Source organism: Oncorhynchus clarkii, chromosome 6 (genome assembly GCF_045791955.1).
Source record: "Oncorhynchus clarkii lewisi isolate Uvic-CL-2024 chromosome 6, UVic_Ocla_1.0, whole genome shotgun sequence".
Lineage (NCBI taxonomy): Eukaryota > Metazoa > Chordata > Actinopteri > Salmoniformes > Salmonidae > Oncorhynchus > Oncorhynchus clarkii.
The window spans coordinates 64,532,287-64,551,263 of record NC_092152.1 but is presented as its reverse complement, the minus strand read 5'-3'; the positions used below and the strand labels follow the sequence as shown (position 1 = coordinate 64,551,263).

The window sequence follows — 18,977 nt, the reverse complement described above, 5'->3', positions numbered from 1 at the left end:
CACATAAACACAGAGAAACAGTTTGACCTTGATTGCTGTAAAGATACAAATTCATAAAGATATCATGCATAGGAAAGATTATATGTGCCAAGCTCTTAGGTGGAAAGAGGAATCACATTCCCAGTTTCACTGATTTCAGAGAGGCCATGTGACATAACTCCTGCGAGCCTTTCATGTTCCTTGTATATAGAACCGCAGGACTCAGTGACTGACATCATTTAACATCATCTGCCATTTCCTCTGAGTCCTCACGCTGCAACAGCCACGCTCTGGCCCAGCCTTCCTTCTGCAGCAAGCTGCCGCTCCTGTCCACACTACCCCAATTATCTTAATTGCTGCCTCACTGACAAACTTAAAAGCTGAAGCAGACCTGATAGATCCAACATCAACTGCAATTGAGGAAACTTGCATCCTTCTGAGATACAATAAACGGACTAACGAGAGTCTAATAGACAAAACAGCAACAGCTGTGACTTGAAATGGAATAGGTTTCTAATACGTTTGGACATAATAAATTCATGAGGCTAATCCCGAGGCCAAATTTCCCTCCAAGCTTGTTGAGTAGAATAGCATAACTCAGTGTATCGATATCAATTTGGAGATTTGCCTGCTGATGCTCATCTATTTGAAAGGAGTTTTTACATAATTGTGAGTATTGAGTGCAAATAGGAAAACTATAAAGCATCTAATCAACTCAGCCTTTGTTCAAAGAAACACCAGGCATCTCTGCTAATATTTATATATAGCACACACACACACACACACACACACACACACACACACACACACACACACACACACACACACACACACACACACTTGAAGTCAGAAGTCTACATACACCTAGGTGGCAGTCATTAAAACTTGTTTTTCAACCACTCCACAAATGTCTTGTTAACAAACTATAGTTTTGGCAAGTCGGTTAGGACATCTACTTTGTGAATGACACAAGTCATTTTTCCAACAATTGTTTACAGACAGATTATTTCACTTATAATTCACTGTATCACAATTCCAGTGGGTCAGAAGTTTACATACAGTAAATTAACTGTGCCTATAAGTTAAACAGCTTGGAAAATTCCAGAAAATTATGTCATGGCTTTAGAAGCTTCTGATAGGCTAATTGACATCATTTGAGTCAATTGAAGTTGTACCTGTGAATGCATTTCAAGGCCTACCTTCAAACTCAGTGCCTCTTTGCTTGACATCATGGGAAAAAGAAAAGAAATCAGTGAAGACCTCAGAAAAAAAATTGTAGACGTCCACAAGTCTGGTTCATCCTTGGGTACAATTTCCAAATGCCTGAAGCTACCACGTTCATCTGTACAAACAACAGTACGCAAGTACAAACACCATGGGACCACACAGCAGTCATACTGCTCAGGAAGGAGATACGTTCTGTCTCCTAGAGAAGAACGTATTTTGGTGTGAAAAGTGCAAATCGATCCCAGAACAGCAGCAAAGGACCTTTTGAAGATGCTGGCGGAAATGGATACAAAAGTATCTTTATCCACAGTAAAACGAGTCCTATATCGACATAACCTGAAAGGCCACTCAGCAAGAAAGAAGCCACTGCTTCAAAACCGCCATAAAAAAAGACAGGCTACGGTTTGCAACTGCACATGGGGACAAATATCGTACTTTTTGGAGAAATGTCCTCTGGTCTGACGAAACAAAAATTAATACTGTTTGGCCATAATGACCATTGTTGGAGGACAAATGGGGAGGCTTGCAAGCCGAAGAACACCATCCCAACCCTGAAGCAAGGGGGTGGCAGCATCATGTTGTTGAGGTGCTTTTGCTGCAGAACGGACTGGTGCACTTCACAAAATAGATGGCATTATGAGGATAAATTATGAGGTAAATTATGTGGATATATTGAAGCAACATCTCAAGACATCAGTTAAATTTAACAAGTTAAAGCTTGGTCACAAATGGGTCTTTCAAATGGACAATGACCCAAAGCATACTTCCAAAGTTGTGGCAAAATGGCTTAAGGACAACAAAGTCAAGGTATTGGAGTGGCCATCACAAAGCCCTGACCTCAATCCTATAGATTGCATGTGAGAGCAAGGAGGCCTACAAATCTGACTCAGTTACACCAGCTCTGTCAGCAGGAATGGGTCAAAATTCAACTTATTGTGGGAAGCTTGTGGATGGCTACCCAAAACGTTTGACCCAAGTTAAACAATTTAAAGGCCATGCTACTAATTGAGTGTATGTATGTAAACTTCTGACCCACTGGGAATGTGATGAAAGAAATAAAAGGTTAAATAAATAACTCTACTATTATTCCGACATTTCACATTCTCAAAATAAGGTGGTGATCCTAACTGACCTAAGACAGGGAATTTTTACTAGGATTAAATGTCAGGAATTGTGAAACTGAGTTTAAATGTATTTGGCTAAGGTGTATGTTAACTTCAACTGTATATATACACACACAATGCCATATAAAATTGGGATCTACAAAAATAACTTTAGTAACAGTTCTTTTCACAATACAGGTGTAGGATCTTAATTTGAGCCAGTTTGCTGCAACAGAAAATGTTCATTATGTAGATTATAATTAATGCACATTTCTTTTAGGGGCTGACATTTTTCATAAGGGAAAATTAAGTCTGACATGTCAAAGTGGAAACGTCAGAAGCCTTTTTAAACCTCAAATACTCTACAAGTTTCAAATGTCCTGCATTGTAGGAACGTTCTCCTGCAACAGGGTGATCAAATGAAGATCCTAAACCTGTACACTAACATATTACACTATACATCACTCTTTATTTACAAATCCCCACTAGCGAGACAATATTCCCACCCTGACCTCTTGCCCACCCGCCATTAGACATGGTTCAGTAGCCCTGGTTCAGTTAGCAGCTGACAAACACTCACCTCCTGAGGGATGTTCCAGGCCATATACACATGGCTCTTAAACTCGTCCATCCAGACCTCCGCAACCCTCAGGGCGTTCCGTCTCACGTGAGACGTCAGGTCCTCAGTATAGGGCTTGTGGGCACGCTCTATATGGGCGATACGGGCACAGGGCAGGACTTCCACACTGCCCCCACACTGCCACACCTGGTATTACACATAAAAAGACAGAGCAAAGCTTGGTTAATTATGTTGCCGGGCAGGAAAAGACCCAGAGCAGGAGAACCTGGAGACTCCTTCATCCAGATAGTACTGTGAGGTGTTGAGGGTGCCAGAAGCCTCATCAAAAAGGAGCACCATGTCTTCACTGACATCTGACATGCTGTGTCTGACTTAGTGGGCTAACAGTTTTAATTGCTGATATGTGATGACATTTGGAGTCCCAGTGCCTTATGCTTAACGTCATGATTAATGGCTGCTAGGAGTGCGAGAGAGAGAGAGACAGCAAGAGCGAGAGAGAGGGGAAGAGGAAGCGAGAGAGAGAGAGTGTTTGCGAATGAGAAAAAGGGAGAGGGGGAATTCAGTATGTCAGTAACAACATTCCTACAATATGGCCATATCTCCTGTTCTTTCTTAGACGTAGTGTAATGCTGCGATTCACTGTGTTGTGATAAAACTTTCTGCTCTTTGTCCCCTGTGGCTCTGTGCTTTGCCTGTTTTTATCTCTGGCCCTGAAGAGCTCATAGCCTCTTGTCTCCTCTTGACTCCCACCACAGCACAGCACTAACTGACATCTAACCGGGCTTCAACGGGCTAACATTCCATTCTGAGAATTCCTGCACACCGACGTTCATTCCACATCTCCTCTTATCAGGTCCTATGTGCAAACATGTACTTCAAAGCTCTGATGTTGTTCCAGAGTTCTGATAGATTTTCTGGAAAGGTAATGCTCATTCCGTAATGTTATCATTTCCTACATTGCTGCCCACAGCACTGCATGAACTGGCATGGAGAGTAGATCGGCTCCCGCTGTCTGCAAGGAGTTTACCTTCCTATATCTACTTATGGCACTCAGGGACAGCCACAGAAATCTCTAAGTCGTCTATCAGGGGATACGAAACAGGACACACACACACACAGAGAGAAACAAGTGCACACAGAACAACACACAGTTACAGACCACAACAGTCAGACTACAGTGTTATGGGAGTGATACAGCTCAATGACGCAAGTCATGTAATTGATGATGTCTGTGACTGCTGTGCTGTGATCTACTTCCAAGGACGAGGCACTCTGTCACTTTCTCTCACAGAGGTGTTCAGTCTTGCTTTCCAGAGTCACCTCCTCGCCTCTGTTTGCTGTGCTCATTTCTCCATGGCAAACTAACCAACTGGCAATGTCAACACCCACAGTCCCATTGCCCCATCTGGAGATTCTACTAAACAAAGTGAAGGTGCAAAACAGGCATCTGTGAAAAAGTCACGTATGTCGATCTTTTCCCCTGACCTGAGTGAACTGGTGTTAATACACTACAGACAGAAATCTTCATCACTCTTTGATTGGAGAGGTGCAGTAAAGGTCCTCAAAAACTGCTCTCATCATCATCCTCTGATCTCTCAGCCCTTACGGCATTGTGCAGAGTATGGACACGCCAGATACAGAGAGATGATGACCTCAGACAGACAGATTACAGACACATGACCTCAGGTGAACCTTCAGGAAAACCATTTCACAACCCACTCATTCTCTCTCCTACATGTCGTCAAGATTGCATTTCATGATACAGGAGCTGTGTATACACAGAGGGTGTGTTATGACAGTTTTCCAGCCATTGGCTTATTGCGTCAACATTGTGAATAGGATGTTGAACGGAGCAGTTCACAACATACAGCGTGTAAGTGCCTTTGGAATCTATGGAATATTTCCTGCCTACAATAACTAATATAGTGAAACAGTCTCAAAGCCTATGGGAACTTAACTTTTTGTTTTTACCTGATGCTCAGTAAATTACTTCTGTGTGACACATAGGCTACATTAATATTCATTCTGTGCAGTATGTGTTGATTTTCCTAAATGTGCAGGTGTTATTAAAGAATATGTATGCAAAGCCATACATTCTCAATGGGGTTGAATGGCGGGAACCCGGTTACCGGTGAATTATAATAAATAATTCATGTGAACAGCATGAAATGGAACTGTTAAATTATATGCAATGTCTAAACCTGGTTTCTCTACGGCCTCTGCATGGTAAATCAACACTCAGGGTGTGGACAGACAGCGCGTCTCACAATGCGTGTAGACCTATCATTTCATCATAACTTTTTTTCTTATGACAGGAAGGCCTACAGTTGCTGCTGCATAGTCTATGCTACAGCAATATAGAGACTGAATGCGTGTCTAATTTACACATCTCCACCAGGCTTCAAATCGCATCCAAAATATAGTAGCTCATTCTGTTAGATAGATATATAGATATATATATATATATATATGTATACAGTGCCTTGCGAAAGTATTCGGCCCCCTTGAACTTTGCGACCTTTTGCCACATTTCAGGCTTCAAACAAAGATATAAAACTGTATTTTTTTGTGAAGAATCAACAACAAGTGGGACACAATCATGAAGTGGAACGACATTTATTGGATATTTCAAACTTTTTTAACAAATCAAAAACTGAAAAATTGGGCGTGCAAAATTATTCAGCCCCCTTAAGTTAATACTTTGTAGCGCCACCTTTTGCTGCGATTACAGCTGTAAGTCGCTTGGGGTATGTCTCTATCAGTTTTGCACATCGAGAGACTGAAATGTTTTCCCATTCCTCCTTGCAAAACAGCTTGAGCTCAGTGAGGTTGGATGGAGAGCATTTGTGAACAGCAGTTTTCAGTTCTTTCCACAGATTCGATTGGATTCAGGTCTGGACTTTGACTTGGCCATTCTAACACCTGGATATGTTTATTTTTGAACCATTCCATTGTAGATTTTGCTTTATGTTTTGAATCATTGTCTTGTTGGAAGACAAATCTCTGTCCCAGTCTCAGGTCTTTTGCAGACTCCATCAGGTTTTCTTCCAGAATGGTCCTGTATTTGGCTCCATCCATCTTCCCATCAATTTTAACCATCTTCCCTGTCCATGCTGAAGAAAAGCAGGCCCAAACCATGATTCTGCCACCACCATGTTTGACAGTGGGGATGGTGTGTTCAGCTGTGTTGCTTTTACGCCAAACATAACGTTTTGCATTGTTGCCAAAAAGTTCAATTTTGGTTTCATCTGACCAGAGCACCTTCTTCCACATGTTTGGTGTGTCTCCCAGGTGGCTTGTGGCAAACTTTAAACGACACTTTTTATGGATATCTTTAAGAAATGGCTTTCTTCTTGCCACTCTTCCATAAAGGCCAGATTTGTGCAATATTCGACTGATTGTTGTCCTATGGACAGAGTCTCCCACCTCAGCTGTAGATCTCTGCAGTTCATCCAGAGTGATCATGGGCATCTTGGCTGCATCTCTGATCAGTCTTCTCCTTGTATGAGCTGAAAGTTTAGAGGGACGGCCAGGTCTTGGTAGATTTGCAGTGGTCTGATACTCCTTCCATTTCAATATTATCGCTTGCACAGTGCTCCTTGGGATGTTTAAAGCTTGGGAAATCTTTTTGTATCCAAATCCGGCTTTAAACTTCTTCACAACAGTATCTCGGACCTGCCTGGTGTGTTCCTTGTTCTTCATGATGCTCTCTGCGCTTTTAACGGACCTCTGAGACTATCACAGTGCAGGTTCATTTATACGGAGACTTGATTACACACAGGTGGATTGTATTTATCATCATTAGTCATTTAGGTCAACATTGGGTCATTCAGAGATCCTCACTGAACTTCTGGAGAGAGTTTGCTGCACTGAAAGTAAAGGGGCTGAATAATTTTGCACGCTGAATTTTTCAGTTTTTGATTTGTTAAAAAAGTTTGAAATATCCAATAAATGTCGTTCCACTTCATGATTGTGTCCCACTTGTTGTTGATTCTTCACAAAAAAAATACAGTTTTATATCTTTATGTTTGAAGCCTGAAATGTGGCAAAAGGTCGCAAAGTTCAAGGGGGCCGAATACTTTCGCAAGGCACTGTATATACACACATATATATATAATATCTGCAGTGCATCAGGAAAGTATTCAGACCCTTTGACTATTTACACATTGTTTACGACAACCTTATTCTAAAATGGATAAATACAGATTTTCCTCATTAATCTACACACAATACCCCCATAACAACAAAGTGAAAACAGGTTTTAGATTTTTTTTGCAAAGTAATAATAAAAAGAACAAATACCTAATTTACATAAGTATTCAGACCCTTTGCTATGAGACTTGAAATTGACCTCACGTGCATACTGTTTCCATTGATCATCCTTGAGATGCTTCTACAACTTGATTGGAGTCCACTGTAGTAAATTCAATTGATTGGACATGATTTGTAAAGGCACACACCTGTCTGTATAAGGTCCCCCAGTTGAAAAGCCAAGGCATGAGGTCGAAGGAATTGTCCGTAAAGCTCCGAGACAGGATTGTGTCGAGGCACAGATCTGGGAAGGGCACCAAAAAAAATGTCTGCAGCATTGAAGGTCCCCAAGAACACAGTGGCCTCCATCCTATTTAAATGGAAGACGTTTGGAACCCCTAAGAGTCTTTCTAGACCTGGCCACATGGCCAAACTGAGCAATTGGGGGAGAAGGGCCTTGGTCAGGGAGGGGACCAAGAACCCGATGGTCACGCTGACAGAGCTCCAGAATATCTCTGTGGAGTTGGGAGAACCTTCAAGAAGGACAACCATCTCCACAGAACTCCACCAATCAGGTCTTTATGGAAGAATGGCCAGACGGAAGCCACATGACAGCCCGCTTGGAGTTTGCGAAAAGGGACCTAAAGAATCTCAGACCATGAGAAACAAGATTCCCTGGTCTGATGAAACCAAGATTGAACTCTTTGGCCTGAATACCAAGTGTCACATTTGGAGGAAACTTGGCACCATCCCTACGGCGAAGCATGGTGGTGGTAGCATTATGATGTGGGGATGTTTTTCAGCAGCAGGGACTGGGAGACTAGTCAGGATCAAGGGAAAGATGAATGGAGTCAAAGTACAGAGAGATCCTTGATGAAAACCTGCTCCAGAGCGAAGGTTCAGCTTCCAACAGGACAACAACCCTAAGCACACAGCCAAGACAACACGGGAGTGGCTTCAGGACAAGTCTCTGAATGTCCTTGAGTGGCCCAGCCAGAGCCCGGACTTGAACATCTCTGAAGTGACCTGAAAATAGCTGTGCAGTGACGCTCCCCATCCAACCTGACAGAGCTTGAAAGGATCTGCAGAGAATAATAGAAGAAACTCCCCAAATACAGATGTGCCAAGCTTGAAGCGTCATACCCAAGAAGACTCGAGGCTGTAATCCCTGCCTAGGTGCGTAAAGGGTCTGAATACTTATGGAAATGTGATACTTCAGTTTTATATATTTTTTTAATTAGCAAACATTTCTAAAAAAAATGTTTTGCATTATGGAATACTGTGTGTAGATTGATGAGGATTTTAAAAATAAATAAAAAATGTTTGAATAAAGCTGTAACCTAACAAAATGTGGAAAAAATAAAGGGGTCTGAATACTTTCCGAAGATGTCATAGCCTACATCTTCAGGTAATACATTCAATGCAGTATTAGCCTTATATTTAGCTAATTAATGATGGGTTATGCATAATAAGCTTCTAAATTATAGCGTCCGTCTCTTGCGCGATACACACGTACCTGTGCTCGCTGGTCTCTCCTTAAAAAATGCTCCTTTGCTCTTGGAGTTCCATGCAGGAAAATCTAGACTAGAATAGTTTGCTGGATTAGCTTTTCTTATACCAATAGACTATTCAAAGAGGGATAGAAGCTTGTTTGCTGAATGTTAAATATAGCAGCCAGAAGAGTGAACGCGATATGGCGGTAGGTTATAGCAGTTATTTATTCAGACTCATCATCATTCAATCTTCATGAAGAGAAGTGAAAGCCTTCTCCATCTAATTCTGTCAATAGAATGATGAAGGACAACAAAACTTATTTCATGTAACTGTTAAAAGTGAGGAAGGAATGAAGCAAAAATAGAGAGAAAGAGGAGGTAGACTAATAACATTAAGGGAAAATATTATGCAAGGTATATAGTGGGGCAAAAAAGTATTTAGTCAGCCACCAATTGTGCAAGTTCTCCCGCTTAAAAAGATGAGGCCTGTTATTTTCAGCATAGGTACACTTCAACTATGACAGACAAAATGAGAAGAAAAAAAAATCCAGAAAATCACATCACATCACATTTTTAAATGACTAGTGTAAATGACTAGTGTAGCTGGAAACAGCAGATTATTTATGGAATATCTACATAGACATACATAGGACCATTATCAGCAACCATCACTCCCGTGTTCCAATGGCACGTTGTGTTAGCTTATCCAAGTTTATCATTTTAAAAAGGCTAATTGATCATTAGAAAACCCTTTTGCAATTATGTTAGCACAGCTGAAAACTGTTGTTCTAATTAAAGAAGCCATAAAACTGTCCTTCTTTAGACGAGTTGAGTATCTGGAGCATCAGTATTTGTTCAGTGACAAAGAATTTTCTTCTGAAACTTGTCAGTCTATTCTTGTTCTGAGAAATGATGGCTATTCCATGCAAGAAATTGCCAAGAAACTGAACGGCACAATCATTTGGGCTTTTTTGGGCATGTCTTTAATGTAGGGCTCATAAAATTGATTTAATGGCACAGGCTTGAATTCTTCGATCAAAGCTCTAATCAAATCCAGACATAGGCCAATTTATATACTTTGTAATGCTTTTGAATGACACTCCCGGTTTTGGCGGGAAATTCCAGGTTACCCGGGTGAAAAGTGATTTATGCTCAGGATGGAACATTTGTAAAATACCGGGAAAATATTAAACCCTAATTCTCACCATCTAGCACAACAAAGTACATTTCTGCTTTGTGTTTAATTACCAAATTAAATTTGAGGGATTATCTTTCAGAAAAATCATTTCGATTTTGCCGCCGTCTACAGCTGGGTTTTTTCATCAGAAAGGACAGAAACATGTCGTGCCCTCTAGCTCCTCTATTTCCATTCCCTAGCAACACATTCTGCAAGCTAAAGCAGCACACAGGGGACGATTACGTTAAGACACATACATTAAATAAATGAACACCATTCATTGTAAATACCATTCATATGACATTTCATGATCCTTGTATATTTTCTTCCAGTGACAGAATGTGAACATGGTGCAGCTGTCATCCTGATACACCCAGGACATCCCCCTACAGATTAAGCCCAAGCCTAGACCAGAGAGGTCACCTGCTCTGTGCAGCAGTGTTGGCCTTGTGTGTGAGTATCTCTGTGTATGTCCCTTAGCGCTGTTCTGCTGTCAGTCCGAGTGTGTGCAGGCAGGTGGTCCGCAGGCAGGACCAATATGCTACACGAGGCCGGCCCTGATGGAGCTCAGTGCGCTTGCTGATCTGGGATCAGTTCCAGGGAATCTATGGGCTCCAGTCCTGCAGCTCTCAATTCACTGCATCTCCTTCTGTCAGACCAATGCCTCCCATCAGTCCACACATCCAGGACACAGACAAGGGCTGCAGGCTACGCCACATTAACCCTCCATCCAAGGACCAGGGGTCACTTCCTATAGGACTCAGTCCAGATACAGACCACAGCCATTAAAACAGCACGGGGTTCAAGCAGCACATCTGGAGGCACAGATTTCCTTTGTCTCTATTTTTAGAGGTTGTTACCTGAAATTATTCATCAACTGTTTGTACATAGCAGTATGCAGGACACTGATGTATTATGTAGGTGATAAAAATCACCAACATTTTCAGCAGAAAGCAATCAGCGGGGCCATTATCAAGCCCCAAATCTTAAAAGTATGTAATTTTTTGGAGGAAAATGACTTATGGGACTAATCTCCCTCCTCTTTCCTAAAAAGTGACTGATGATTACATCTGTCATTACAGAGGATGGATATTTCCCCACTTTGGCATCAACTCTCTCTCGCTCTTCTCTCTCTACTGTCATCTAAAAGGTACAGCTGGAGGAAGACTGTTTGTCCCGTCTCTGGGTGTTATTGTTGGAGTTGATTGCGGTTTTAGTGGCGGTATGTGTACAGTGAGTATAGCAGGGTTATTATTAGACCTCCCTGGGGAAGTCGTGCCTCCTCTGGCCCATCTGCTCATTGTACTGCTGAGATCACACCGAGTCTGCCTCAGAGAGAGAGCTGAGGCAGGGGAATGGACCATCACTCACACATACAGGGAATATACTTGACTGGAGGTATGCTCGACAGTCTGGAAATATGACGTAAGATTAACACGAAGAAATATAACTGGCACAACCCAAAGCAGTCTTTGAAGTGTATAAAAGGTGTTGATTTAAATCTGACATTTTTCTTTGCTAGGAAATAAGGGGGCCGTTAAAGACTGAAATAGAAAAAAATGTAAATGAGTTTGGGGGTGGTATAACTCCTCCTAGTCCTCTTACTATACATTGTTAATGTGTTCTAATTACAGACCGCACAACGCTTTGAGCCAGAGGACACTTTACATAAAAAGGTAGGGCTGCCAAAAACAGTGTGGATTATTATCATTGTTAATTCTCCAGGATCAGAGCCATTACCTAAATGAACAATGCCCTGTGCCTGCTGGATATGGCGTTATTACTCACCCTGACGCCCAGCTCCACGTTCTCGCCCCCATACACCTCCATCCCCTCGTCAAGCAGGCCAATCTCCTCAAAGTACAGCCTGTCCACCACGAAGCAGCCAATCAGAGAAGGGCTTCTACACCATCACACATGGAATAGATACAACATGTATTAGATTAGATGTATTACATGTGTTAGTCGACCTACTGGATACTTTACTGAACTAAAAAAATAATAACTTGGAGGCATGAACAAATTAAATCAATCAATGTATATTTCAATGCGTTATATCCTGTTTTTGTCCTACAAGAGGAAATAAGTGTTTTTACACTTTCATGTGTCATCCTCTTGGTATCTTGTACAAACTGTTACCCCAAATAAAATGTATATCTCTATCAAAATAATATTGTGTTCTCATTACTTACAGTATATTCTAATACACCTGGATACTTAATTGGCATGTATACTGTATGTATGCATTTGCCTTGTAAATCAGAACACACACACTGCATGTTTTAACAGGTGTTATGAAACAATGCAACCATCACATTCTGCCTGCATACAAAAGATCTGAAAGAATATATATTCATAAGTCCCCATATTTCTACCTACCTAATTGGAGCACTGTTGTTGGCCTGGTGCCACCAGGACTTGGGTGGGTTGAGGTAGCGGCACCACAGCTCCCAGTCGAAGCCCTGAGCAGACAGTGGGTACTCTTCAATCTCAAACGTGTCGTATTTGATGTTATCAAACGACGGAGAGATGATGCGTGTTCTGTCCTCCTGAATTCTCATGAGAACAGGCTCAGCCCTTCAAACACATAGTAGAATGCAATTAAGTTTGAGTACATGAGAAGCTCAATTACCTACCCTACACATGTAAATGAGGACCATGTGCAATAAATAAAAACTCTGCAATTAACTTTCTGTAACAACCCCTAAAAAAGATCCAGGGTCCATTGTAACTAAGGGTCCAAAAATGTCAAATATAAAAATGTGTATTATCTTACTAGCACAAACTTTGCTGATAACTACTTTAGAGGAAACATGTATTTGCGATGACTGTAATATGTGGTTGTCTCACCCAGCTAGCTTAAGATGAATGCACTAATTATAAGTCGCTCTGGATAGGAGCGTCTGCTAAATTACTAAAATGTATATATGTAAAGTTTAAGCCACTGGGAAAAAAAGAAATGTGAGAATAGAGCATAGATGTGTTAATGATTCACTTCTCAAAATGAGCACAAAAAACAAATGCAAACAGTATACAATAGTTGTGCAATCATGCTCAGTAAAGGCTTGGATTAGCTATATACCAATAGTTACAAGTAGAGACAGGGTGGCAGGTAGCCTAGCGGTTAGAGCATTGGGCCAGTAAACAAAAGGTTGCTGGTTCGAATACCTGAGCCAAGAAAGTGAACAATCTGTTGATGTGCCCTTGAGCAAGGCATTTAACCCTAGTTTGCTCCAGGGATGCTGTACTACTATGGCTGGCCCTGTAAAACAACACATTTCACTGCACCCATCTAGTGTGTGACACTAAAAACAGATTAGTTTGTAGAAGCTGATTTGGAAAATGAATCTATTGTATTCTGAACAAACCATGTGCGTAGGCACTCCTGCCAAGTATTCAGACTGAAACAATGAATCGGCCTGTAGCAAGTGCACATCTAGGAAAAAGCATTCCTGAGGGATGCCATTTGTGCTATGTAGGTTTAATACCGAATTAAAAACAGAAATATTTTGGATGCTGTTCAAACGGCCCTGACAGATTTGGGTCAGGCTGTTGAGACCACAATTCGACAGTATGAGAACTCTGTCAGAGCAATGATCGTTGTACCCCAGGGAAGTATGTGTAGGGCCTACAGTAGGCCTCACACACTTCCTGCCACACTGTCATCATAGACATGTCATGCCACCACACTGGCAACTCTTAGCTATACCTCAGGAGGCAAAAGTAAAATGAAATGCATGCTCTTCAACTGATTGCTGCCCGCACCCGCCTGCCCGACTAGCATCACTACTCTGGACGGTTCCAACTTAGAATATGTGGACAACTATAAATACCTAGGTGTCTGGCTAGACTGTAAACTCTCCTTCCAGACTCACATTAAGCATCTCCAATCCAAAATTAAATCTAGAATCAGCTTCCTATTTCGCAACAAAGCCTCCTTCACACACACTGCCATACATACCCTCATAAAACTGACCATCCTACCGATCCTTGACTTCGGCGATGTCATTTACAAAATAGCCTCCAACACTCTACCTAGCAAATTGGATGCAGTCTATCACAGTGCCATCCTTTTGTCACCAAAGCCTCTTATACTACCCACCACTGCGACCTGTATGCTCTCGTTGGCTGGTCCTCGTTACATAGTCGTCGCCAAACCCACTGGCTTCAGGTCATCTATAAGTCTTTGCTAGGTAAAGCTCTGCCTTAGCTCAGCTCACTGGTCAACATAGCAACACCCACCCGTAGCACGCGCTCCAGCAGGTATATTTCACTGGTCATCCCCAAAGCAAACACCTGCTTTGGCCGCCTTTCCTTACAGTTCTCTGCTGCCAATGACTGGAACGAATTGCGCAAAAAAATATCACTGAAGTTGGAGACATATGTCCCTAACTAACTTTACGTGTCAGATGTCAGAGCAGCTCACCGATCGCTGCAGCTGAACACAGCCCATCTGTAAATATCCCAACCAACCACCTACCTACCTCATCCCCATATTTGTTTTTCTGCTCTTTTGCCCACCAGTATTTCTACTTGCACATCCTAATCTGCACATACAGCACTCCAGTGTAAATTGCTAAATTGTAATTATTATTTTGGCACTATTGGCCTATTTATTGCCTTACTTCATTTCCACACACTGTATACAGATTTTTCTAGACTGTTTATCCCATGTGTAACTGTGTTGTTGTCGTCGCACTGGTTTGCTTCGTCTTGGCCTGGTCGCAGTTGTAAATGAGAACTTTTTGTCAACTGGCCTACCTGGTTAAATAAAGGTGAATATTTTTATTTTTTTATAAAAATAAAAAAAAGTATTCGATCAAATGTGGCTTTGAGCATGGCCATAGAGTGCTGTAGCTGAGAACCCATATGCTTCACAAATCAGTGTAAGGAAGTGTGTTAATGTACTGTGTGTGTATATGTCATGTGACTCACCAGCCTATGTTGAACTCCACGTGGGCGTCGAACAGGGCCACAACCGGAGCGGTGGCCGCCCTCCACCCACTCACCCTGGAGCGGATCAGACCCTCCTGTTTATCATGGCGCACCACCTTGATGAAGCCGGGACGCTGGCTGTTGGTCTCAGACACAAAGTCCTGTAGCTTCTCCTTCAGCTCATCTAAAAAGGAGACACACAGACACAAGAAATGAATGCACGCAAACACACATGATTAGGCACACACACACGCAAACACACATATGCACACAATGTGTTAAACCTTGAGTTTCCTCAATCTCTGCTGAGGTAAGTAAGAAAGGCTACTGATGATACATAGCCTACACCACACCCAATAGACTCCATCTTATCCACCTTGGGGTATTTAAGGGTAGGGGGAGGCAGCCAAAAGCACTCATGCTCCACTGCTTTGATCACTAGACCAAAGAACTTGCCTCCAGTTGTAGGGCTCCATAGGGCTCGCTGTGCATGAGGGGATATTGCAATCCTGAAGAATCAAACCGCAATTCTATCAAAAGAGTGAAAGTAAAAGCAGGAATTGGGCACAGTTGGTGCTTTTGGCCTCAGTACAGTATTTAACTTTTCGACAAACCAACAAGTCACTACATCATCAGTTCAACATTAGGCTTGAGTCACACAAACTGTAGGTTTATGGAAATGAATGGGCCTAAATAAAAATGGTGGCATAGTGCCACGGCTTGTAAAGTGTTGCTATAGAGGTCAACCAAAGACTGTTTTTCTCTAACCCCTTACACTCATGGGTATTGGCCTATAGGGCTAAATTAAAATGTTTCTTACAGAAGAAACATGGAAAGCATACTGTATGCATAACCATGGTAGCAATTAAAAGGGATCAATTTGGAGATTATGGGGAAATTAGTGTTAGTCACTAAAGGTGAGGACACAAGAGTTCACCTGACAATCCAAACACTACACTGTTGATTTTATTTACTGGACTTTTTGCCGCATTTGTTAATAACAAAATCTGTAAATACTCTGAATACATTCAGTAAAATGATAAGAATATTCATGGGAAATTTGGGGTAGATGCAACATAATTACAAGGGTTTGAGTAAGAGGTCTTTCTGGTGTCTCAAAATGGCCACACACATCTCCAAAGTCTGCACAGTTCCTAAGTTATTTCAATGCACTTTTATGACTCAAAGGAGAGTCTTCAACTACAAGGTGCTTTTTATTGCTCTCCTAGATGTGCTGTTGAGGAACTAGAGCAAGCACACTTGTAGTCGTTTTGTTTGGAACACAGACCTGCATCCCCGCCATCAAAGTGCTGTTGTTTACTCAATTCAAAAACGATCCATTACAAATCAGAAGCCGAGTTAGGGTGGGCATAATTTGAAAGCTTGTTCTATTGCCAGCATGACTAGCTAAATTATAAAATATGATCTTACAGTGTTAGGCTTTCACAAGGCAATTCAGAGAAGCAGATTGTCATTTGTGTGCGCATAGAATGAAGTTCTGTTTAGGACAGCCCAGTGTATAATGCCATGGCATCTTGCAACTGCTCATAAACCACTGTATATTACATGAGTTTTATGATATGGAAATGTGAAGTGCACATTTGGCTTGCTTGTATGACATCAAAGCAGTATTTATTATAATCCTCAAAATGTCATCTTTCAAAATACATTGAGTCCTCGTCATATGCACACACCATTTCCATCCCTCAAACAACCAAAAAAGTTGCCCAATTAGCAGGAGTGGTGGGGGCAACTTTGACCCTTTTCACACCACGACAGATTCTCTAGAGGTTGAGAGAATACCCTGGCTATACTGTTTTTAATAATGTGATCTTGCAAACATTCTACATCTACCTTCAGAGGGAGAGCACAACGCTCACCTGACAGTTGCCCCCCTTGAAGCAAGGCAGTGGGAACAGAATTTCTTTGTTCAGCCCAACACTCTTAGAGCAATACTTTTGAAACCGCTAAAATGTAGACATTTTCCTAATATTTGAGGCTGATTTTGAGTTGTTATCTGCACTGAGCCACGTAAACTATGGAAGCCCATCCCCACCACCAAATGTATAATGTCAATGGTAGATCATACAAAAAGGATATATACATTTTTAACATTATGTGGTGATTTCAGAGGTGGCATCACAGGTCCCAAAGTAAAGTAAGTAAGTAGCCTTGGCTTGTGCAAGCTGGAACATGTGCTATCTCCTGTTTCTGTAGCATGAGGCAGCTTGATGTACAAGTAAACCCCTTGGACAGGACACTAGTCTATAGCAGGGCCTTACCCCCAATCTCCTTAATGGTGAGTGTCAAGCAGAGACACATTTTTTATTCAATTTTTTATTTAACTAGGCAAGTCAGTTAAGAACAAATTCTTATTTACAATGACAGCCTACCCCGGCCAAACCCGAACGACGGTGGGCAAATCATGCGCCGCACTATGGGACTCCCAATCAGGGCCAGATGTGATACAGCCTTGATTCGAACCCGGGACTTTAGTGACGCCTCATATATAAACACACAAAAGAAAATTATGACTGAAAACATGAGTAAACTATATAAGCAAATTCACTGGGGAGTTGCGATGAGCTGTTTTATATGGACCCCATACCCGCCACCTCAAAAAAGAAATGCATTGATATGCCTCATGATTTTCCAACTCATGCTTATCAACTACAGCCTAGAACAACACCAGCTGCAGATAGCCTAAATCTGGGCTGGTCAGGGGAAACGAAGCGGTAACGTCATATATACACTGCTCAAAAAAATTAAGGGAACACTAAAATAACACATCCTAGATCTGAATGAATGAAATATTCTTATTAAATACTTTTTTCTTTACATAGTTGAATGTGCTGACAACAAAATCACACAAAAATTATCAATGGAAATCAAATTTATCAACCCATAGAGGTCTGGATTCGGAGTCACACTCAAACTTAAAAGTGGAAAACCACACTACAGGCTGATCCAACTTTGATGTAATGTCCTTAAAACAAGTCAAAATGAGGCTCAGTAGTGTGTGTGGCCTCCACGTGCCTGTATGACCTCCCTACAACGCCTGTGCATGCTCCTGATGAGGTGGCGGATGGTCTCCTGAGGGATCTCCTCCCAGACCTGGACTAAAGCATCCGCCAACTCCTGGACAGTCTGTGGTGCAACGTGGCGTTGGTGGATGGAGCGAGACATGATGTCCCAGATGTGCTCAATTGGATTCAAGTCTGGGGAACGGGCGGGCCAGTCCATAGCATCAATGCCTTCCTCTTGCAGGAACTGCTGACACACTCCAGTCACATGAGGTCTAGCATGGTCTTGCATTAGGAGGAAACCAGGGCCAACCGCACCAGCATATGGTCTCAAAAGGGGTCTGAGGATCTCATCTCGGTACCTAATGGCAGTCAGGCTACCTGACCTACGAGCACATGGAGGGCTGTGCAGCCCCCCAAAGAAATGCCACCCAACACCATGACTGACCCACCACCAAACCGGTCATGCTGGAGGATGTTGCAGGCAGCAGAACGTTCTTCACGGCGTCTCCAGACTGTCACGTCTGTCACATGTGCTCAGTGTGAACCTGCTTTCATCTGTGAAGAGCTCATCTGTGAAGAGTTGCCTTAACCAACGTCCACATCATCGGTGCCCGGGGGAGCTGTTTTTGCTGGGGGTTAATTGCCTTGCTTTTTCCACCTTACCGGCTCGAGGAGTTGAACCAGCAGCCTTTCGGTTACTGGCCCAACTTATTGTCTGCACATGCTTGTGAATTGTTGCCTTATTCAAGAGTATAATGTGGTTTGTTTCCATTTTTCAAATGTTTAATCTGGTTAAGATGAAACGTGGCTTGCATAGTTGAAGCATACTGGTTGTGGCTATAGTCTACTGGGATAGTTCATAGGAATATTTACGGTAAAATGTCCGTTGCCGAGCGCCGAACCCTCTTGCGGCACATGACGTTCTGTTACTGATGTGAATTGAAAAGTGAATATACATATGTCAACTGAAATGTTGTCACGCTGCCTCTCCTTCAACTTCTGTTAATGAGAAGAAAAACATTTGTCGTGCGCGGAGCTCACATTCAGAACGGTAGTCATTCAAAACCCATAATGAGTTGTAAAGACCCTGAGCTCTGACGTCATGTATAGCATGTAACTGTGCAGCCACTGCATTCCAATTTAGGCGCTTATCAGTGTCCAAATCTGCCATTTCAACCTGTAAAGGGCTTACTAATCAACATGTCA

General features: G+C 42.1%; 1 protein-coding gene across 1 annotated transcript in view; it reads right to left on the bottom strand.

Annotated features, from left to right (window-relative positions):
* LOC139411437 (UDP-N-acetyl-alpha-D-galactosamine:polypeptide N-acetylgalactosaminyltransferase 18b) overlaps positions 1–18,977 on the bottom strand; it is an 81,954-nt gene that overhangs the window by 17,155 nt on the left and 45,822 nt on the right. The window contains exons 4-7 of the mRNA XM_071157806.1: positions 14,746–14,929; positions 12,190–12,387; positions 11,599–11,713; positions 2,890–3,075 (exon numbers count right to left, since the gene is read on the bottom strand). Coding sequence (XP_071013907.1) covers positions 2,890–3,075; positions 11,599–11,713; positions 12,190–12,387; positions 14,746–14,929 — 683 coding nt within the window. The remainder of the gene's footprint in view (positions 1–2,889; positions 3,076–11,598; positions 11,714–12,189; positions 12,388–14,745; positions 14,930–18,977) is intronic.